Raw genomic sequence first — 24,371 nt, 5'->3', positions numbered from 1 at the left:
TTGAGCCCCGGCTGGATCAGATGGCATTTCTGTGTGGTGTTTGCATGTACTCCCCATGGTGGCATGGGTTTCCACAGGGTGTTCAAGTTTCCCAGACAAGTTCGAAAAGACATGCGGTATGGGTGAATTGGCTAGGCTAAATTGTCTGTAGTGTATGTGTGTTAATGAGAGTGTGTGTTTCCCAGCGATTGGTTGCAGCTGGAAGGGCATCTGCTGCGTAAAACATATGCTGGATGAGTTGATGGTTCGCAATACACTGTGGCAACCCCAGATTAATAAAGGGACTATGCCGAAAAGAAAATGAATAAATGAATGAATGAATGAAAACCTGTAACCATTGACTTTCGCAGTATTTGTTTCTCCTTCTATGGAAATCAATGATTACAGGTTTCCAGCTTTCTTAAAAATATCTTCTTTTGTGTTTAACAGAGGAAAGAATCTCAGAAAGATCCACTTGAGGGTCAGAAATAGTGGTACATTTAAATTTTTGGGTGAACTATCTCTTTAAATTGATTTGAATTATAAATAATTGTCATGTTTTGAGGCAAGACACTGCTGGTCGATAGGGTAAACAAATGAATAGTTTTACAAAGTTGATTGAATAATTTAAGAATTGGACTCAGTTTTTGTATTAGAAGTTTTCCTAAGTAAAATATGCAAATGAGACTTTTCAAAAATCTGAACATTCATAAATCAAAACAATTCAGAAAATACTGCAAAAAGCTTGTTTTATACACATTTTTTTAAAATCAAACACTGTATACAGTACATAATCAATCAGGTATGTATGAATATATGTCTCTGGAACCCCCTCCCTCCAAAATACAGATCAGAATAAAACTGAAGTTTGGTGTACGCAAGTGCTGTTAAAGTGGAGATTGTCTTTAAAATGTCTTTATATTCTGCAATATTATGATTGACATCCACACACACACAAATTAATAAAAAAAATCACTGAAAGAAACGCTTAAAAGGATATCTCTAATGTATTCTTTAGATATGACTGAAGAAATAAACACTTGAATTGTTGACAAATTGTTGTGTTTTGCCTGCAGTGTCTCATCTTAAAGGGATAGTTCACCCTAAAATTAAAATTACTCACTATTTACTCTCTCTCAAGTGGTTATAAACCTTAACAATATCACAAAGATATTTTGATGTAAGCTGCAAACCTGTAACCATCGACTTCCATAGTAGAAAAAAGCAAATACGATGAAAGTCAATGGTTACAGGTTTTCAGCATTCTTCAAAACTTAGTGTTCAACAGTGGGAAAGAGAAACTAGAAAGAAACAAGTAAAGATTGAGTAAATGATTAAATAATTCAAATCTTTGGGTGAACTATCCCTTTATGGGCAGTAAAGACACACTTATTTACCTGTCTGTCTGTTTCTTTCCCGGCTTCATCCGCTTTGCTCAGATAAAAGCGTAGTTTATCTCCACACTTCTCACTCAGCTTCTCAACAATGTTTAATGTCCGCTTGCACAGTGCCTGGCCCATCGGGTCAAAAAACACGAAGATGAGGTCCGCCTGCTCACCTGAAAGCACACATCGATATGTGAAATGAGAGGCATTATTCTTTTAACTTAAAAATGATTTTTGTTACAAAACATTTACTGTCATTTAAATGCATGATGCAGAAACAAAATGCCACTGACATTTGTCCTTATTAGCATTAAAAAGTGATGAAAGGCTAGGCAAGTTTATTTATATAGCACATTTCATACACAGTGGCAGTCCAAAGTGCTTTACATAAACAAGAATAAAAGAGACAAGTATAAGAAAATAAAAACAAATAATAAAAATGATTAAAAAAACAGATAAAAAAAATAAATGTGTTAAATAGGTTAAAAAATAATGAAAAAGAAAATAAAAAAATAATAGTGCGATCTGTCGGACGTAATACCATGCTCATTCAGTAAAGGCACAGCTAAACAGATGTGTTTTAAGTCTTGATTTGAATGTGCCTAATGTTGGAGCACATCTGATCATTTCTGGAAGCTGATTTCAGCAGCGAAGGCAAAGTTAATTGGTTTGGCCAATCCAGTTTGATTCCTGTGTTAAATTAAAATGAGAAGTAGCAACTGACAAACTGAAGACTACATTTACAGATTAAGTCAGAATTTTTAGCCCTCCTGTGATTTTGTTTTCTTTCTCAAATATTTCCCAAATGGTGTTTAACAGAGCAAGGAATTCTTCACAGTATTTCCTATAATATTTTTTCTTTTGCATAAAGTCTTATTTGTTTTATTTCATCTAGAATAAAAGTAGTTTTTAATTTTTTAAAAAACATTTAAGGTCAATATTATTAGCTTCCTTAAGCAATATTTTTACAGATTGTCTACAAAACAAATCATCGTTATACAATGACTTGCCTAATTACCCTAACTTGCCTAATTAACCTAGTAAAGCCTTTAAATGTCACTTTAAGCTGTCTTGAAATATATCTAGTAAAATATTATTTACTGTCATCGTGGCAAAGATAAAATAAATCAGTTATTAGAAACTAGTTATTAAAACTATTATGTTTAGAAATGTGTTAATAAAAATATTTAAGTTAAACAGAAATTGAGAATAAAATATACAGGAGGGCAAAAAATTCAGGCGGGCTAATAATTCACTTCAACTGTATATAACTTTTTTCTTTTTTTTTTTTTACAAAAGAAACTACATAATTAATCCAACCTCTACTTAAAATACATATAAACAATAGGTTATCATTATTATTTAAATAGCTAATATTTTTTTCAAGGCAAATAGTAAAAAACACAGTTTTTTTTAAATGATTTGGAGATCATACAATTTTTTAATATGAATATAATCATATGAATCTTATTCTAAATATATGAACTATTGTTAAACAGAATGACTTTTTTGGTATGTTCAACTTAAACTTATTTCAGTCAGTTGCCCAGTCAACATATAATATTTAACTTTTATTCGTAACATAGTAACATTTAGTTTTAGAAAAAAACATCAACACTTGTATGCAAAGCTATAATACAGTACATTGTGAAAAACAGGGCTTCCCAAACTTTTCAGACCATGACCCCCAAAATAACAATTCTAGTTATTGCCGACCCCCACTATCCTCGGAAGAGGTTATAAATATATAAATATTGCACACAACGATGCACACACACCAAAAAGCCTGTATAAACATGAGCATAATGACAACACAAAGTGCAACAGTCTAAAACAAAATGCTTTTTAAAGTCATTTATTAATTTGTTTAATTTAATATTAATAAAGCTTTTTATCTGCACATTGTTTTTTATATAATTATTAAATACAATTTTAATCTTCTGAAGGTTATAGATAAAATATGGTAATTCTAACAATTTAATAAAACAACCAAACGACCCCACTTTGGGAACCACTGGCCTAAAATACAAAAAGCATTAAAAACTCTCCTTAACCAAGAAAATTGCTCATTAAAAAGTTACTTCGACTACCCAGAGAGTTCATTTTAATCCATATCATGAGAAGTTACTTAAATACAAATGCAAATGCAATATATGAAACCTCAGAGAACTACCCTGCAGAAGGTTTTGTTGTCCAAAAATGATGATATATAGCCTTACCAAAAGAAGTGATGGCGCTGTTGACGTCAAAAGGGTACACCATATCTCCATCCACCAGCCCTGGAGTGTCCACGAACGTCACCAGGCTGAATTTCTTCTGTTTAGATGTGGAAATCTCAGCGCTCAGGTAATCCGTGACACCTACAATATAATACAACTGCAGGCATTTATAAAACTGCGCGGAGAGTCATTATTAGTATGGATTCATCACGTGCTTTAGCACAAAATAAATTAAACATCGGCTAGAATTCAGATAGACGGCATTAGAATTAGCACTGACAATAATGTTAAACTAAACTGAACTTCATCTGTTTCAGTTTACTAAAACCACATTTCTGTTAAGCTGCTTGACATGATCTCTGTAAAAGCACAATAGAAATAAAGATGAATCAAACTGAATTAGAATTAGCATAATCCCACCTTGCTGACCACGACCCTTTGGGTGGTCTGTTGTTAAGGTTACCCACAACAGCTCTTCAACTGGCAGCTTTAAGGTGCTGCCACATAAAGCTAGCCAGTGAAGAACGACTGTGAAGTAACGCCAGCCAGACAATACCGACAAGACATTTGAAAACATTTACCATGTTTCAAAACATTGTAATCCACATGGTCTAAAATAAATCTGAATGCTTCATCAAACAGGGCTCCAGAATGATATTTAAAAGCAGTGCCGCTAAAATAATACAGATGGCAGCACCAACACCTGATTTTGTAGAGCTGTGTATGTGCTAATACTACTAGGGTACTGGCATATCCAATATGCTATGCTGTTGTTGAGTACTGCGATAATGATATTTCTTGCGATTTAACATTTCCCCCCAAAAAATTCATTTTTAGAAGCTACGGTAATCCTTTATATTAACTACACACTATGAATCATTCATTAAGCATTAGCAAATAGTGAACTCATTATCTGTTAAGTAACAAACTCCCAAAACATTCAATTCATGTGTCATTTGTGTCGGAGGATGTCTGACCGCGTTTTTGCATTGAAATGTGAATCACTCGTGCTTGATGCTTCATGCGCATCTGGTGTGAACGTACCATGAGAGGATGTATCTTTCCATAACTGCAGGTGGCATTGTTATTTTACAAAGGTAAACCAGAACTAGTACTACACACATAAAACCATAAACAAAGCAGCCTTTACATACTATTTTCACAGTGTTTCTTGTTCACCACAGAGGGGTTCGTTAATGCAAATGCAGTGTGTCTAATAATCTGATAATCCATATAGTTTACAAATAGTTAAGAAATGTGAGCAAGTCCAGCAAACTTCCTTAAGTCTCCTCTTGACTTACTGTTTGGTTAGCTTTGTCTATTCAGTTTCTATTCTCATGCTCTGAATTGTAGCTGCACAGCCAATCAGAGCGCTCTCATTCACTGGTGGCTGTCACTGATTCTACATGCTGAATCGGGCAAACTTCGACATGAGCCTGATGAAAGGCAACATGTGGAACATATTGCAGACTAACAAGCTAACAAACAAACTAGTTTGACAGATGCTTAATGGTGGCCCGATGATGCTCATTCTGACTTTGGTGTGATTGGTAGTGTATTTCACTCACAACGGAAAGTTTTCGTTTGTCAAACTGGTAGGGGCAGAAATGCAACCTTTTAGAAAATGTAGTTTCACTAGCAGGAAGTAAAGTAACAAAATTGAGGCCTGTGTCACTCCTGATTTCCTTGAATCTTCACAGATTCTCTTGTCTCATCAAATGTATCGTCATCTGCGGATGGTTGACACTGAAGCTCTTTCACACAGTGGCTGCAGGTGTGCTCGATCTTACACAAACCCGTCTTGTTCTGTCTCATCAACATTCAGCAAAGGTGCACCAACACACCCTCAAATCAGTCTGTCCACCTCTTGCTGTCTCTCAAACGCTCGCTCTTTCTCTTTACAAAACAGTAAAAACTACAGGAATACGAGTGTAAAATATTATTGCTCAGCAGTTACTCTTTTTGTATGAACTCTTTAAAAAACACACAAGGAAAATGTTGACATTAAATTCAGTATTTTACAATATAATACATGAAGTGTTGAGATGCAAAAAACTCTAAGTGATGTCTGAAATTTCCATAGAAAATTAAAAAAATGTTCAGTCTCCTTTGTTTATGTTGAGTTATTTAACTTTAAATACCATGAAAAGGGATTATTATTTTCCATAAACGTAATATTAATGAACTTACACACACAAGCTAGAAAGAAATGCTAATTTAAAAGACCATAAAACCCCCCACTTTCGGTTCAGGTCTACGTCAGAATTTTTTCAAAAGATGCATCATAATGGGCGTGGAGCTCTGCGAGCAAAGGCCAGGGATGGGCGTGGCCAGCAGAGCAGGGGAGCGAACAACTGTTGTCAGTCGGCTCACAAAATGAGACACGAACCGTAAGGAGGCGCATGATTTTATAGTTTACAAAGTTAAAATGCAAAGAAATAAACAGTAATTTAATGTCCTGCTACATTTGTTATTCGTAATTTCATATACAGATAACCACAATTTATATCATTATAAAGATAATCGTGTTCATATAAACACTATGAATGAGGACTTTTCCATCAATCCCTGGGTCTGAATGCAGACTCAGTGCAGCAGGTCTCTTGCCCTGTCTATTTTAACAATTAGCCCGGTTGGTAATCTGGAGAATTTAGGCAAAAACAGCAGCAAACCCCATGGATCATGGAAACAAACACATACGACCCTTCATGAACAGCTAAATACTGTGTGCCGCAAGTCTGTGGACGCGGTCTAACCCAGTCATCAAAGTGTCTCACAGCTTGGCACTGGCAGGTCTGCCTTGCCTTCAGAAAGCACGCGCAGTCATGAATAATTAAGAAGCCAGCTCTTCTCATAGTAGAGCTGCACGATTATGGCTAAAATGAGAATCGCAATTTTTTTGCTTAAAATAAAGATCACGATTTTCTCACGATTCTGTAGATGTAAAATAAAGGTATGGTAAAAACAAGCATATGGCACAACATCGATAATAATATTATGTGTAGGTCTACTGGTTTCTATAAATAATTCTATTCTACTTATAATAATTCTGATGTTGAATTATTATGTTTGAGATATATGCTTGCAATCTGTCATATTAGACAAATTTATTCACTGGTAAAATCAGACATTTGCCATTATCAGATTATATTCAACATTATGTAGACTACAGTAGTCATACTGACATTGTAAACATTTATTTTCATGCACAACTGTGGGTTCGCTATGAAAGAAAAAAAAAAACATATCAAATGCTTGTCACAATCATAACTCTAAAATGCGATATGATTATTTAAATGAAGTGCACACTTTCGGTTTCATTTTGACAGCTAAGTGCTTGTTCATACTTCGCGCGCGGCTCCCAAACCATCACTCTGTGCCACAAACAGAATATTTACAACTGTATTACCTGTTACTGGCAACATATGCAGGTTCTGTTTACTAAAGTAGACGCACACGCGTCTATCATTAAGTAGATGTTATAACAGTTCACGGTCAGCAGCTCACGTCACGTGTGATTTCCCGGCCGCGAAAACATCATTATATGAAGACAAAAAATTTTAGGTGAATTATACCTTATAAATACAGTATGCGACTCATTCAACATCATTTGGAGGTGTCAATGTCACTGAGCAACGTATGTGAATTAATGAAAAGACTCGTGCAGCCGCCTTTTCTTCTCTCCTGAACTCAAAAATATGATTGGCAGAATCGTGGAAATGCTGGATTAAGATCGTCTAGGGGGTCGAATCGAGATCGCGATCTTTTAACGATTAATTGTGCAGCTCTATCTCATAGGACAAGAAAACTCAAGTACGAATAATAATGAGAAACCGACGCGTCTGACATCTTTGCACTTGCAGTTTTGCGCTACATCACTGATTTTGATTCCGCCCCAAAAATCATTTTAAACCCGGAAGCTGAAATTAGCAGACAAAAGCTCAAAATTATCCACACACACAAATCTGTTAAAATCTCAAAAAAAAGTACTCCAGGGTTTCTTGAACCTTTAAGAAGAAAATTATAGATGGCATTTAAAGGTTTTTAATATAAATAAAAAATGCTGCAGGTTTTTTTTTTTTTGACTGTTTTGATAAATTTCTTCACTTTTTAAAAAAAAAAACATTTAAAAAAGTAAAAATATTACACAAACACACACAAACACACACACACACACACACACACTGTAATTTAGAGATTTTTTTCATATGTTGTCATTGAAAACCAGGCTTCTTTCACCAAATATTTCTTAAAGTTAAAATAATGGTATTGTGTTATCTAGAAAGGAATATAAACATGTAATTTTTTAACTTTATATTACTTTACTATGACTTTAGAAAATTTATTATATTTCCTTACCAAATAAAAATGATGCAATCTTCCTGAACTCTTAACTTTTAAATGGTAATGAACCAGCTGCTCTCATTCTGGGGCGCTATGTCATGAAAATCAAATGCAGTCATGTGCATATGATAGGCTCAATAATCACTGAGGGATCCTTGAGTCTTTTTAAAGGTGAAAAGGTAACTGGAGAGACACATCTCGCCTTGCTGACATTACTGCCGAAAGGTGGAAGGAGATACTGAGGGATCTGGTCCACCAGGGAAAAAGTCAAAGGTCAAGAAAGTGCTGCGTCATGGCCAAACCGCACAGCAGCACCACTGCGGAAAGTCTCCAGTCAAGATGATAGTGTCAAACTTACTGAGATAAGACAAACCACACCCAAACCATGCACCAATCACAATTCCCAGGCCAAACCCACATCCTTATCAACAACAGAGAAGCCAAACCTTCAATTTCCAAACCCATAAAAGCATCTGCAATGCGCTCATGCTCATAAGCAAAGAAGACAACAAAAACAAAAGCACAAGCTGACTTGTACATGCTTAAAGGTATAGTGCACCCAAAAATCATGTACTCACCCTTTACTTGTTTTAAACCTTTGAGTTTCGTTCTTTTGTTAAACACAAAAGATGATATTTTGAAGAAAGCTGGAAACTGTAACCATTAACATCCATAATATTTGTATTTCCTACTCTGCTTTCTTCAAAATATCTTCTTTTGTGTTCAACAGAATGAAAGAAACTCAAATGTTTAGAATCACTAGAGGGTGAGTGAATACTCAGTAAATGTTCATGTTTTGGTAAACTGTCCCTTTAAGACACTGCAGGTGAATAAAGTAAAAAATGAACTAACAGCAATCACTTCTACAATTGATTGCCTGGACAAGCAATTGCAAAGATGTTTTTTGTCCTAAAAGTATTTAAGCTTTTTCCTAAACATGCAAATGAGGCACTACTTAAATAAATGTTCTAATCTGCATACATTCCAACCATAAAAAGCTGATGTAACCCACCGGTCCTTCTGCACACAACCTGCGCTGAGCTGGGATTGAACCGGCGATTCTTCGCATGGGAGTCGGTTGCTCTAACAAGGAAGCTAAGACCATGGCTTCTAGCGTCAGTCGCTAGAGCACCTTTAGAGGTCAGAGGGATGAGGTTTACCTGCGTAGCACTTCACTAGCTGGCCTCCATTACACTCACCTCCCTAAACCTCACTCCCATCCCGGACGAGCCCCCAGATGTGTAACCCACCAGTCCTGCTGCACTCAACCGGGTCTGAGCTGGGATTGAACCGGCGATTCCTTGCATGGGAGTCAATTGCTCTAACAAGAAGGCTAAAGACCATGGCCTCTAGCATCTGTCACTAGAGCACCTTTAGAGATCAGAGGAGTGAGGTTTACCTGCGTAGCACTTCGCTAGCTGACCTCCGTTACACTCACCCCTAAACATCACTCCCATCCCGGACGAGCCCCCATACATTTAACCCACCATTCCTACCGCACCCAGCCCGGTCTGAGCTGGGATTGAACCGGCAATTCCTCGCATTGGAGTAGGAGTTGGCTAAAGACCATGGCCTCTAGCTACTGTCAATAAAGCACCTTTAGAGACCAAAGGAGTGAGGTTTACCTGCGTAGCACTTCGCTAGCTGGCCACTGTTACATGAACATCGAACAAAGTCAGGCTCTAAATTCTTGTTTTGAAATAAAAATATGTGCCATATTTGCTCGAATATATCGAATGTTTTCTTTATATTAGACCTACCAAACCCATAATGGAAAGCAAATAATGACTTTCAATGTGTTTTTGCCTGCGGTGTCACACCTTAAAATACAGGAAATGCTATACATAAAAAAATGGAAGCATGCAAGCATGTTTAAAGGAAACATTTTATTTACTCACTATTTATTCTCTCTCAAGTGCCTACAAACCTTTATGAATATGTTTCTTCCTCTGAGCACAAAAACACATTCTGATAAAAAAGCTGTAACCATTGACTTTCATAGTAAGAAAAACACTATAGGAGTCAATGGTTACAGATTTCCAACATTTTGAACTATCCCTTTAATGTATTGTTTTATGGAAGCTTCTCCAGATTTGACTTTGACTCATGCAACTGTTCTACAATGTGATTTCGTTCTATATTTTTATATTCGACTATCCATCAAATGCTCTCTCCAGCAGTAACGTGGGAAGACGTTTCTCTCTCTGTATCCCACCGCTGCTGCACTGTTGTCAATGTGAATGACTCATTCTGGTTCTCTGCACCGGCTGAACCCACACTGCCCACTGACGGAGCACTGCACGATCAGTGATGCCCTCTGACACGCCCAAAAGATCACTCACCTACGCCAGCGAAGCACCATCACTGCCCAAGATATGCTGGACTACGGTTATATAAATGCACAGTGAAAAGCGTAAAGTCAGCAGAGCCGGAGGGAGTTTTGCTGAAGTGCATGTGAATGAGATGTGTTGCTATGTTTCGCAGTCTCAGGCGGATCCAGAGCTGGCCGTACATACGCTGGCATGACTCAGTGTGCGCTGTTAGTCATCACTGTAGATGCAGACATTTTGATTTTTTTTTTCAAGCCAAGTATAATTTATAGGCAATAAATCATGAAAATAGCTTGCGAGGCTGTACAAGCTACTAATATACAGTAGGAGCGTTTGTCACTTTAACTTCATGCTCAAGTGTTATAACCAATGACCAATTCCTGAAATTCTCTTTTTATTTTATTACGGTACTATGTGGTGCTAATACTGTGCCTAAATGGTGTCATTTTGCTGATAAACGTGGTACAAAATATTTTGATATTTGATTAATACAAAGGAATATTTGCACAGAAAAATGCATATGTGCAATATTTTAAAAATAAAATAATGAAATGGTAAAATGTAAACAATTGTAACAATTATACGAGAATACATAAAAACGTTTTAAGTTGTTAAAATATTTACCTACTGCTGTCAAACAATTAGTAATACATATATATAGTCCATTCACTTAACGAAACACTTCATGGAAAGCAAATATTGACTGGCGTTTTTGCCTGCAGTAATATATAATATATATATATATATATATATATATATATATATATATATATATATATATATATATATATATATATATATATATAGTCCTTCGAGATATTATAATTTATAAGCAGTGTAAAACATCTCCATTTGCTGCGTGTTTATCAATGTATTAATATATTGTGTTATAATTCATAAGCAGTGTAGAATATCTCCATCTGCTGCGCGTTTATCAATGTATTAATATATATATATATATATATATATATATATATATATATATATATATATATATATATATATATATATATATATATATATATATATAWWAAATATAGGTACATTTACTATATATTACATTGAAACACATGCAGCAGATGGATATATTCTACCTTGCTTATAAATTATAACATCTCGAAGATATAAATACATTACAAATAAATCTTTTGACAGCAAAGTTACATTTCATTACCAAATATCAATCCTAAATGATCATTTCCTACCTTTGAACTCCAGCAGAGGTCTGAAATGTGGATATAGGTGTAACGTTGCATTTCCCTGTGTGGAAAAGAAGCAAACATGTTGAGAAAGCAGAGGTGAGGAGTGTGTGGTGTGAAGTCAGAAGACAGGCCCGCTGTAGGGAGGCTCCTTCTTTCTTTCTCTCTCTCTCTCTCTCTCTCTCTCTCTCTCTCTCTCTCGAACACACTGCAGCTCTTCCTGTTCTGCTGCTCAGATCTTCCTGTAAAAATCTGATAAACCTTTCATTTCACACCTTCATAGTAATTACATTACTCTTGTTCAGGTCTTCATAGAAACAGAGACAGAACGAGTTAAACAAAGAGAGAGAGAGAGAGAGAGAGAGAGAGAGAGAGAGAGAGAGAGAGAGAGAGAGAGAGAGAGAGAGAGAGAGAGGGAGAGTCCTTCATGCTTGGAGAAAAAAAAGATGCTGTGTCTTTAAGGAAACCCCTCTGCTTCCAGAAGTAGTGACTGACTAATCTGTGATATGGTCTGCTATTTAACAGCATGCAGGCATGTACGGCTTTCCTTCGTGCCATCTTAAGGTAAAAATATTTGTCCCGCTTTTCTCCTTGCGTATTTGATACTATTAGAGAAATACTGCATCCCTGGTTCAGCATGTTGCTCTTTTACAGCTCTAACAGAGGTCTAAGTTCAAATATTTCAGTAGGTTCTACTACAATTCCTAAAAGTAAGCAAAAATGAGACCATACTGACATGCATAACCCTGTGAAATCATGTGAAAATTACTCAGATAAATTCGTCTTACATGAGAACTAAATCGTTCAACATCGTTTAAAGATTTTCAAAGAATTTATAAACTTATAGTCATTCACTTATACGACAGACCACTATATAAAGACATCACTCTTTTTTTAAATAAGTTTGAAGATTTAAAACAGTATTATTGTCAAATATAATAAATGAATATACAGTTGTAGGCACAATTATTAGCTCTCCTGTGTAATTTAAAGTCTTTATAAAATATTTCCCAAGTGATGTTTAGGAGAACAAGGAAATGTTCACAGAATTTCCTATTCTAGATATTTTTTTTATCTAAAGAAAGTCTTTTTTTTTTTTTAGTTTGACTGTAATTAAAGCATTTTTAAATTTTAGAATCAATAACATTAACCCCTCGGTGGTGCGGAGGGTATCGCTGTCGTCTCTCAGTAAGAAGGTCACTGGCTCGAGCCTCGGCTGGGTCAGTTGGCATCTCTGTGTGGAGTTTGCATGTTCTTCCCGTGTTCCCGTGGGTTTCCTCTGGTTGCTTCGGTTTCCCCCACAGTCCAAAGCCATGCACTAGTCTATAGGTGAATTGGATAAACTAAATTGTCTGTAGTGTATGGGTGTGAATGAGAGTGTAAAAACATGGTTTGGGGTTACATGTAGTATGGGAGCATGCGAGAGACCTGCAGAGTGGATGGCAACATCAACAACCTGAAGTATCAAGACATTTGTGCAGCCCATTACAAACAGGAGAGGGCAAATTCTTCAGCAGGATAGCGCCCCTTCACATATGTCAGCCAAAGTGTTCGAGAATTGACCAGCCCAGTCACCAGATAAGAACATTATTGAGCATGTCTGGGGTAAGATGGAGGAGGCATTGAAGATGAATACAAACAATCTTGATAAACTCTGGGAGTCCTGCAAGAACACTTTCTTTGCCATTCCAGATGACTTTATTATTAAGTTACTTGAGTCATTACAGAGATGTATGGATGCAGTCCTCCAAGGTCATAGGACTCAGACACAATATTTATTCTTTTTCCACTGCAGCATGACTTTATATTCTATACTAGACATTATTTCTGTTAAGTGACAAGACTTTTGTCTGAGCAAAGTCAGACTTTACTGTCCTAATGAAATAGTTAAAAAATCAAGGCATGATCATATTTTATTTTGGTTAAATAAGCGTAGGGGCCTGAGCCACTTCTGATACCAAATGATCAACTAGAAGTCAAGTTATTATTTGTTGTTCCTATAGTACTTGGATAGGCGGCAAGACTTTTGTCAGGTAGTGTAAATAAATCAATTGGTATCTTGCAAAATAACTTGTAAAATGTTACGTACTGCATATCATATTGACATAGATAAAATAAAGTAGTTATTAAACACTAATTAATTAAAAAAAAAAAACTTTAACATTTCTGTCTCTGTTAAACATCTCGGTTAAACATCACTTGGCAAATATTTATTTTAAATAATTCAAATTTAAAAAACAGAAGAGCTAATGTTTCCCTCAACAGTGCAATTTTAAAGTTAAATACAGTTATTATGTAAGCATTCATTATCATTGCAGACATACATAAAAAAAACAGAAAAAATGAAAAGGAAGTGAGCTGGGAGTTAAGTCTTATACATTTCTCGATTTAATCACATAGTAAAAGCAAAAGCGAAACTTAAAAGATCTTATTTGTCCTCATTCATTTCTGTAAGTCTCAATCTTAACAGAATCTAAACAGGACATGATTACTGATGCGCCAACTTGAAAAGCTGCCATTGCTGCACACGAGCTGAAGGTTTCACATTCACACCTGTCACTGATGTCAGTAATTAGTAAGTTCGTTTAGCACTTGCAACTGCAGAGCCTTTACTGACATTTTCAAACTTAACTTATTTGCTAAGCAATGCTTTCAGCTAAAGGAAGTACTTTCAGATATTTCTGATACAATTTACCACATTCAAATTCATTCACAAGAAATTCTTCCTCAATTAGCACAAAAAGTGAGAGTACATCTGTACATGCTCATGAAAATGTTTTTGTTTTTCGTGCTCTTGTAAAAGAGAAAAGAAGAGTGACTTGTTGTACTTGTTAGAAAGCAGAGGGAGAACAGGAAACAGTAACACATTTTTTGTCAATGATCAATTGCATCAAATGAATGTGCACCTATAGCTTTTACTGCAAATAATTAGCTGAACGCAAACAAACATTTCTCAGGAGCTCTACTTTATATATACTTAAAATAAGAGTATATTGTTGCTTATTATAGCAGGTTTACTGAGCCATACAAAAGTGTCTTCAAAGAAATAGTTCACCCAAAATCCTTTACTCGCGCATTTTTGCAAACCTCTTTGACTTCTGTTGAACACAAATGAAGACATTTTGAAGAAAGCCAGAAACCTGTAACCATTTACTTTCATAGTATTTGTCTTTGCTAGATAAGGTTAGCTTTTTAGCTTCATCTTCAACAGAAGAAAGAAAGTTATAAAGGTTTGGAACCACTTGGGTGTAAGTAAATAGTGAGTATATTTTGGTTTATGGGTTTACTGCTCTTTTAAGAATTCAAATAGGGACTAGGCAAGGGCCGGTATAAGATTCTGATGGTATGACAACCTTAGATAAAAATATAATGGTTTCACGGTATTGAGATTACTGCTCTATAATATATTCTTTTAAAATGTCTGGGTAAAAAAACTAAAACTTTTTTCCCCTTTGAAAACAATATGTTTTATTTCTTGAAAGATTTATGATATTTTGGAGCAGTAAACAAGTCAGGCTAAAAAATGAAAACGAATAATTGACTTCTGCTGTCTTCATTAGTTTCAAAAACACTGATTTCTTTACAATTTAAATGGCTTCTTTGGATATTTTTTTCTGATGGAGATACTGTTGCATCTAAAAAAGTAAAAAAATGTATTAAAAAAATGTAAATAAAAAACCTTACACATACCTTAGGAACGGTATTACAGAAAATATTTGGCGGTTTTAAAACCTTGACTTTTCCAAACCACAGTATACCTTGAAGACGTTTATCGTCCCATGCCTAATAGAGACATTCATTTAAAGAGGTTTAGCTATTGAGTTTTTATTTGAATGATCTTTCTGTAGCTTATTTTATGAAATACAGCTAACAGGTGACTGTTTGGTTTCTATTACATATTCTAATGATGAAGGAAATAGATATTTGACATTAATTGTGATTTCCACTGGCGTAATTTAGTTTTTTTGTGATTTTACCTTGCCCTGTTCGCTTTGAAAATTATCACAGCAAAACTGTGTTTGTACTGTAAGTCTGTGCTTTTGCATGAAAGAAAATAAGTGAGAATCTGGTAAAAACAGATGTATATTTGATTACCTTGGTTAGCATCAACCAATCAGAAACAAGCGTTCATCAGAATGTTAGTAAGTAAGATTGTTAATGTTAGTAACAGAATTCCCATGAAGTGCTTTGAAATGTGCATTTTGTTGTATGTTTGCTGGATGTGAGACGTAATCTCAACCAAAACATGAAGAGAGGGTGGGACATAACAAAGCCCCTCCCCTTAATAAAACAGCCAATAGCATTTCACACTCAAAGCTCTTTACATTGGTAGGGAATCTCCTCATCCAGCACATGTGTGCAGCATCAACCTGGATGACACGACAGCAGACATATTGCGCCAGACTTCACACCACACACCAGCTGATTGGTGGAGTGGTGGCAGAGTGATGAAGCCAGTTAAGATATGGAGATGGTTACAAGGGCATGATAAACAGAGGTCAGAGCAAATTTAGCCAGGATGCCGGGATTAAACTCTTTTTGAAGGACATCCTGGTATTTTTAATGACCGTGTTTAACGTCTCATCTGAAAGACGGCGTTCACTGAGTCCCCATTAATATACTGGGGTGTTAGGACCCACACAGACCTCAAGTTGAGCGCCACCTCCTGGTCTCACTAACACCACTTCCAGCAGCAACCTAGCTTTCCCATGTGGTCTCCCATCCAGCTACCGACCAGGTGCAGTCCTGCTTTTGCTGAGTTCAGACTGCATGATTTTAGCCCCGATTTTGACTCACTGACAAGTTTTGAGTAATTGCCGACAATTTCCTCAAATCACAGGCAAATCGGTGCTCGTTCACGTGAATAACAAATCACACAGTATGAACTATCAAAGATGCAATCTAAGAGTATCGCAGATGAGTCACTGACACCCATCAGATATTTGCCGTGCTAAATATCTGGATTCAAATCATGCCGTGTGAAATGTGTTCTGATAGAAAATAACATCGGAGATCCCTTACAGCCAATGAGAGAGCAGCATTCACTAGTATGGGTATCTGCAGGCCAGCAGGAGGATAAAGGAGAAGTTCAAAGCGCTCATTTTTAATCTATTTGGACAATAGAAATGAAGGAAAAACTAGTTGAAATTTGGCAGAAGCACTTGTGTCTGTTTAACGTGTCATCTGAGCAATACCCCAACCGGGTCAAAAAATGTAAAAAAAAGTTAAGGAGAAATTGCTAATTCTTTGCAAAAGCCAGGTGAGCAACATAAGCACATTTTCTACCTTTTTAAATGCTTCTTTATCATTATGTTGTAAATAATAAAAGATATACAACGACCTCCCGTTGTTTCCACGCCACTTCTCGTGTGTTTGGTTTTGAGATGTAGTTTGGACAAAGTTGTCAGCGACTCTTCCTATTATAAAGTCATGCAATGTGAAACCTCCTGTCACCGATCTATCCTACAGTGTAAACACAACCCCGACAGAATGCTAACCCAGATAGTCAAGCACTGTGAAAATGTTACTTTGAAAATCATGCAGTGTGAACTCGGCATTAGCTTCAGTGGGCGACCATGTGAGAGTTGCAGAGAGCTAGCTGCTGAACAGTTATATAAAGTTTAATTGAATATTTTTAGTCGGTTTGACTGATGTAAGCATAGATGTCTAGAAAAGTTAATTTGATTCAACTAAAAAAACTTAGGCAGTAAGATTTTTCTATAGTGACCCGTAAGTCAACAAGAGGGTTAAATATGAGTGTAAAAAGCCATGTGACTGAAACAGATGAATATGTACTTTCCTAAGCAGCTTTCTCACAATAATCGGCTTTTCGTTGTGCATGAAAAAGTACTTACTGTTAATGACTCTCGTTTTCTTCCACTAGTTATAAACGTGAAGCCTTGTGTCTCTATGGCAACACCTGTCTTCTGTATGTGCTCCTCCACATACCTGAAAAATAGTTACACATTTTCTTTTTTACCTTTTTAAATAATATTTCTTGCCCATTTTCATTTACACATTCAGACTTTATCAAAATTATTATTATTATTTTGTAATTACCAGTTAATAAAGGAGCTTTTTCCAGCAGAATGGTTTCCCATAATCATAACGATAATCTTTTTGCGTGGCGGTAAAAGTCTCACTCCCAAGCTCTCTGCAATTTTTACCAGTCCTGTCAAACAAATGCAGACAAACATGCCTTTTTATTAATACACGATGACGCCTTACTGTTTCTCAACAACAATTCACGATTAAAGAAGTATGAAACTTTATTACTAATATTTCTATTACACCAACATTTCACATTAAATACAAAAGTACCAATATGACTTGCTTTATGTAAGGAATAACTGATGACTAAAGAGTTCATTTGCAAAAACAGATAACCACCATTTACTGTATTTTTTTTAGAAAGCCATTTGGGTTTTTTTTTCAATTAAATTCTTCAAGAAACGATATAAAAACATGATTTCTAAAAAGTATAAAAGTATTTTTTTGCAATTTTACTCTTTAATAAACACTGAAAAATACGATGTCCGTAAATTAATAAAAATGGAGAAATGTTCTTGCAAATAAACTCCACACACACACAAACACGCAAACACGCACGGGCGCACACACACACACACACACACACACACACACACACACACACACACACACACACAGACAAAGAGAGAGCTCTATGTGAAGTTAACCACTTATGTTCAAAATTATTGTTGCTGTTTGTTCAAACTACTTATTGAAAATGAGCTGAAACAACACTGTTCTTTTTATGAGACACCTTAATTGTTTTATGTTCGATCCACTTTAATTTGTCAAAACAATTAAATTAACTTAATCGATTTGTGTTGGGATAGCAAGAATGAATTGTGTGGAACCCTGGATTTTTTTACAGTACATGTTTGAGTAAAATTACAAGTACGAATGTAATGGTTTACAAATGGTACCTACATGACTTAAGGTTCAGGCTAAGGAATACATAGGTTTTTACATGGTTATTACCCAGGTTACTTAGTTTACTATGATAAGTATAGTATGTGCACTTGTAACAAGACAGTACCTCCAAATATTATATATATTTATATAAATATAAATAAATAAAAATTTATTTTAAAATCTATTTTTTATGTTTATTTAATTTATATAAGTTAAATATTGGTCTAAAATGAATTTGAACATCTGAATACACACACACCCAAGCACAAACGCACACACACACAAGCACACACTATATATATATATATACACTACAGGTATATATATTTGAAGTCACAATTAGCCCACCCGAAATTATCAGCCCCCCTGTTTAATGGAGAGCAGATTTTTTGAACACATTTCTTAACTATTATATAACTTACATTATATTAACTAATCTCTAATAATATCTCTGATCATTTCTTTTATCTTTACGGTAAATAATAAATCTTGACAGTAAATAATATTTGACTAGATATTTTTCAAGACACTTCTATACAGCTTAAAGTGACATTTAAAGGCTTAACTAGGTTAATTAAGTTAACTAGGCAGGTTAGGGTAATAAGGCCAGTTATTGTATAGCGATGGTTTGTTCTGTAGACTATTGAAAAAAAAATATAGCTTAAAGGGGCTAATAATTTTGACCTTAAAATAGTGTTTAAAAATGAATAACTGCTTTTATTCTAGCAGAAATAAAACAAATAAGACTTTCTTCAGAAGTAATAATATTATCAGACATACAGTGAAAACGTCTTACTCTGTTAAACATCAGTTGGGAACTATTTAAAAAAGAAAAAAAATCTAAGGGGGGCTAAAAAGTATATTTGCAACTGTATATATATATATATATATATATATATATATATATATATATATATATATATATATATATATATATATATATATAAATGCTAGCATTTTTGAGGCCTGTGACTGCATGAGAATTTTATAAGCATTCTGGCATAAGAAACTGAATCATATCTAACTTTAATAACAATTATTTTTATTGAATTATTTTTACTATTCAATTGCCGTACCTGAATACTGTTACACTCTGAAAATTATAAAAAAATGTTTATTTCAATTGTATCTTTTACTTTATAGTATTTATACATGCTTGTAGATTGTTTAGTAGATTTTTTCATACGTTTTTTTCATAAATTATTTCCAAATAGAGCTATTCAAGTCATCTGGTGAAATTGTAATCATTTCGCAATGTATATTACAGAATAACAAAATATCCAAATGTTAGATTTTTCCAATATCATGTAACATATATATATATATATATATATATATATATATATATATATATATATATATATATATATATATATATATGCCATTTTTTAGATGTTTCATCATCATCATCATCATTTTCTTTTCACCTTAGTCCCTTTATTAATCTAGGGTGGCCACAGCACAATGAACTGCCAATCTGTCCAGCATTTCTTTTACGTAGCGGATGCCCTTGCATGCAGCTGCAACCCATAAGTGATAAACATCCACACAGTCACACACCCATTCACACTCATACACTACGGCCATTTTAGTTTATTCAATTCACCTATAGAGCATGTTTTTGGAATTGTGGGGGAAACCGGAGCACCCGGAGGAAACCCACGCCAACACGAGGAGTACATGCAAACTCCACACAGAAATGCCAACTGACCCAGCAGAGACTCAAACCAGAGACCTTCTTGTTGTGAGGCGATCGGGCCACACACTGCGCCACCGTGACGCCTCAGATGTTTCAGATATTCATTTTAGAGGAATATTTTAACTATTTACTATATAAAAATTAAGAAAGCCCTATTTGGTGGTGGAATTATCCTGATTTCTAATCACAAAAAGTGCTTTTTTTGACCAATTGTCATGTTATAAAGAAAATGCTCTAAATCACAATACTTTCATTTGCAATTTAGAAAAATAAATGAGTTCAGAACTTAATAAAATAAAACAAATATCGGCATTCTACTCAAACCCATGCCTAATAAACCCAGTAAAAGTATGCACCAGGTTTCTGTATACACTATTAATACTGTAGGTATTGGCCAATAAAAGACCTTCAGTTTCGATGAACTTGACGAACAGGAGCACTTCAGCATAATTACAGATTTACAAATACTGTACTATTACTGTTCAAACACTGTCCTGAGCCTGCAGCAGCACAGTGACATGCAGAGACAACTGGTCAACATTTACCGAGTCCTAAAACTCCGTGAGCGGTCAATATAACAATATAAGTCGTGTTGCCACATCATGTTTAAATTTGTCTAGCCTTTCAACATAGATTTTGAATGAGTCACTATTATTAATAAAACCTAGACATATAAAACTAATACTGCTCAATACTTCGTTTGACGTTTGAACTTTCTGGTTGATTTGCACCGTACAGTGGCTTCATAATAAAGACTTAACAGCAACATGTGTTTACATACGAATGTGTTAGCGGTATTTGTTTGTTTACCGTTCTCGCTGTCGATATATAAAGTGTGACATTCTTTCAGTATTCTTTCGCTCGGTGTTGTAATTGTAGATTCCAGAGGATTTGCCACAGCTCGCGGCTTCTTACTGCCTGACATTTTGAAAATGTGTGGGACTGTTTTTCACCGGCAGCGACAGCGGGGGAACCAAAACAGCGGCGCACACGAGAAACTAACGTTAGTGGATACGTCAGAAATGTGAAGCTTTGGAGCCCTCTAAAGGAGAGTTTGACGTGAACAGACCGGACACATAAACTAATTTAAATTAATCGACAAATAATAAAAACAATAACCATATCATTACATTATTATTATTATTATTATTATTATTATTATTATTATTATTATTATTATTATTATTAATTATTATTATTATTAATATTATTATTAGTAGTAGTAGTAGTAGTAGTAGTAGTAGTAGTAACGTTAGTGGTAATAGTGGTAGCTGTAATAGTGGTAGTAGTAGTAATTGTAGTAGTAGTAGTAGGAAGAGGAGGCTTCTAGTAGTGGTAGTGGTAGTAGACATAAAATCCATGACTGTTTCAAAAAAATCTGTAAAAATATTTTACAAATATCTACAAAGAAATTTAAATAATTATAGTAGTATTTTATAATAAATATACAAATAGATTTTAATAATAGAAATTTTATTTTAATGAAAATATATTTTAAGTAAACATTTATGTGTAAACTTGTAACATCAATATTATTATGAATATATTATTATTAATATTATTATTATTAATAGTAGTAGTAGTAGTAGTAGACATGAAAGCTGTGACCACTGCAAAAAAATCTATAGCAATATAATGCAATAGAATTTCACACAAATGAAATAGTATTAGTAGTTTTTTAAATAAATATAAATAAACTAATGTTTAAAATAGATTTTTACACTATTCTTTTAATTTTTTTTGATAATAATAATAATAATAACAATAATAATAATAATAATAATAATAATAATAATAATAATAATAATAATAATAATAATACCATTAATAATAATAATAATAATAATAATAACATTAATAATAATAATAATAATAATAATAATAATAATAATAATAATAATAATAATAATAATAATGGTAGTAGTAGTAGTAGTAGACACAAAAGCCGTGGCCGTTGCAAAAATTCTGTAGCAATATAGTGCAATATAATTTCACAAAAAAATATTAAAATAATATTAGAAGTATATTTAAAAATAAATATAAATGAATAATTGTTTAAAATAGATTTGAAATATGACTTTTATTCATTCATTTTCATTTCGGCTTAGTCCCTTTATTTATCTGGGGTTGCCAGAGCGGACTAAACCGCCAACTTATCCAGCATATGTTTTATGTAGCAGATGTTCTTCCAGCTGCAACCCACCACTGGGGAACATCCATACACTCTCATTCACACACATACACTACAGACAATTTAGGTTACCCAATTCACCCGTACAGCATGTCTTTGGACTGTGGGGAAAAACCATAGCACCCGGAGGAAACCCACATATCCATGGGAAGAACATGCAAACCCCACACAGAAATGCCAACTGACCTAGCTGAGGCTCAAACCAATGACCTTCTTGTTGTGAGGCGAATGTGCTACCCACTGCGCCACGGTGCAGCTCTATGTAAAACATGTAACATAATAATAGTAATAATAATAATAATTATTATTAATATAAAATAATGATAATAATAACAATTATTATTATCATCATTATTATTATTATTATTTTTTTATTATTATTATTATCATCATCATCATCATTATCATCAGCATTACTACAAACCCATACTTTCTTTCTTAAATATATTTTGAATTTGGCACAATAATTAATTCTAACTATATATATATATATATATATATATATATATATATATATATATATATATATATATATATATATAGACACAAATATAAGCTAACTAGACACAACAAAGTAAACATATTCATCTCTTCGCATGTTTACATGTATGCTGAACTAAGCTATGATTCATGAACCAAAATGTCATTCATGTACCATAGTGCATTTTAAAAACTACTTGACATTTTAATATTAAAATAGCATTGCTACTACTATCATTGCCATAATCATCATCATTATTAATTCATTATTTTCACATCTGGAAAACAGTAGCAAACAATAACAGTAGCAAACAGTGACACTAGGCCTGCATGAAACACTTCAGGTCAACCATAACTTCACAACAGCTTAACAGCTTATAAATAATTAATAAATTAAGAAAAATAAGTAGCAGGGGAGTTGAAGTTCTCAATACATGAAACCAAAATCATTTATTTATTCATTTTCTTTCGGCTTAGTCCCTTTAGCCCCTCAGGGGTCGCCACAGCGGAATGAACTGCCAACTTATCCAGCATATGTTTTACACAGCGGTTGCCCTTCCAGCTGCAACCCATCACTGGGAAAAAAACATACATACTCATCAACACATATACCAGGCCTATAGCCAGAGGGGGTTCGGGTGGTCCATAATTTGTCCCATTCATGAGCTTATTTGTCTTATTTTCACTGCTATGTCTTCGCAATAAGTGAAAATAACCCATTGAAAAGGCTTTAAGACCAAGCCGAGTTCTGTGTTGGCTGTCATGACTTTAGCTAGTCAGTTTTGACCGATGCAAACAAGTATTTTTCATGAGTCCAACATCCAGCGGTGCAAGAAAACACAATCTGATGTAAGTGGGGTCCTCTTTTACTACTGTGTTGTTTTTAAAAAAGAGAAAACAGTTTACTAACTTATTCATGAGACAAAAAATGATCAATAAAAAGGTGTGAATCACCAAAAGCGGATCATATTAAAATGAATTTGAGTACTATTGGCTATTGTTGTATTCCATGAATTTTCAGATGTAGTTAATTAATAAATTTTATTTCAAATGGCGAAATTCTGACTGAATAAAGTTTAATGTGCTGGCCAGTTTGTTATTTATTATTTGCCTAATAATTGACAATATAGGCTTGTTTTAAATTTAAAATGGGTTAATTTTTTATGATATATGATGTAATAAATTTGTATTTTAAAAATAAATATTTCTTTATTATAAATTTTTAGGATTTTTTTTTTTGGTACATCAAAAGTGTGGTTATGATGACCATCCGACAAGCTAATACAGATAAAAAATAGTGCTTAAAATCTATTTAAATCTCATAATTAAATATAAAACGAGTAGTGTAACTCTAAAAATGTCCATAATTTGAGAAAAAAGAACCACCAGTTTGACCAGGCTGGCTAGGGCCTGCATACACTACAGCCAATTTCATTCATTCATTTTCTTTTCAGCTTACATGTACTCCCTAATTAATTGGGGTCGCCACAGCGGAATGAACCATCAACTTTGCATATTTTACTCAGCGGATCCTCTTCTGTACTGCTAAACATCCATGCACACTCATGTGAGGTAAACCGGAGCGCACTGCGTCACCCGAAACCAA

At 34.3% G+C, this 24,371-nt stretch overlaps 1 protein-coding gene and 1 non-coding gene across 3 annotated transcripts in view; both read right to left on the bottom strand.

Moving 5' to 3' along the window:
- Positions 1–21,096, bottom strand: part of si:dkey-98f17.5 — a 34,154-nt gene extending 13,058 nt beyond the window's left edge. The window contains 6 exon segments of one of the 2 annotated variants that reach the window (NM_001128748.1): positions 1,377–1,537; positions 3,584–3,724; positions 11,463–11,517; positions 17,312–17,405; positions 17,517–17,628; positions 20,905–21,096. In NM_001128748.1, the coding sequence (NP_001122220.1) occupies positions 1,377–1,537; positions 3,584–3,724; positions 11,463–11,517; positions 17,312–17,405; positions 17,517–17,628; positions 20,905–21,019 (678 nt within the window). In that variant the 5' untranslated portion in view covers positions 21,020–21,096. 2 annotated transcript variants of the gene reach the window in all.
- On the bottom strand, positions 4,042–4,123 carry mir22b (microRNA 22b). The gene has a single exon (NR_034191.1). It is a non-coding gene; the product is annotated as a microRNA 22b (primary transcript).
- Positions 21,097–24,371: the final 3,275 nt, after the last annotated feature.

Source organism: Danio rerio, chromosome 5, assembly GCF_049306965.1.
Source record: "Danio rerio strain Tuebingen ecotype United States chromosome 5, GRCz12tu, whole genome shotgun sequence".
Classification (NCBI taxonomy): domain Eukaryota; kingdom Metazoa; phylum Chordata; class Actinopteri; order Cypriniformes; family Danionidae; genus Danio; species Danio rerio.
This window is presented reverse-complemented; position numbering and strand designations above follow the sequence as displayed.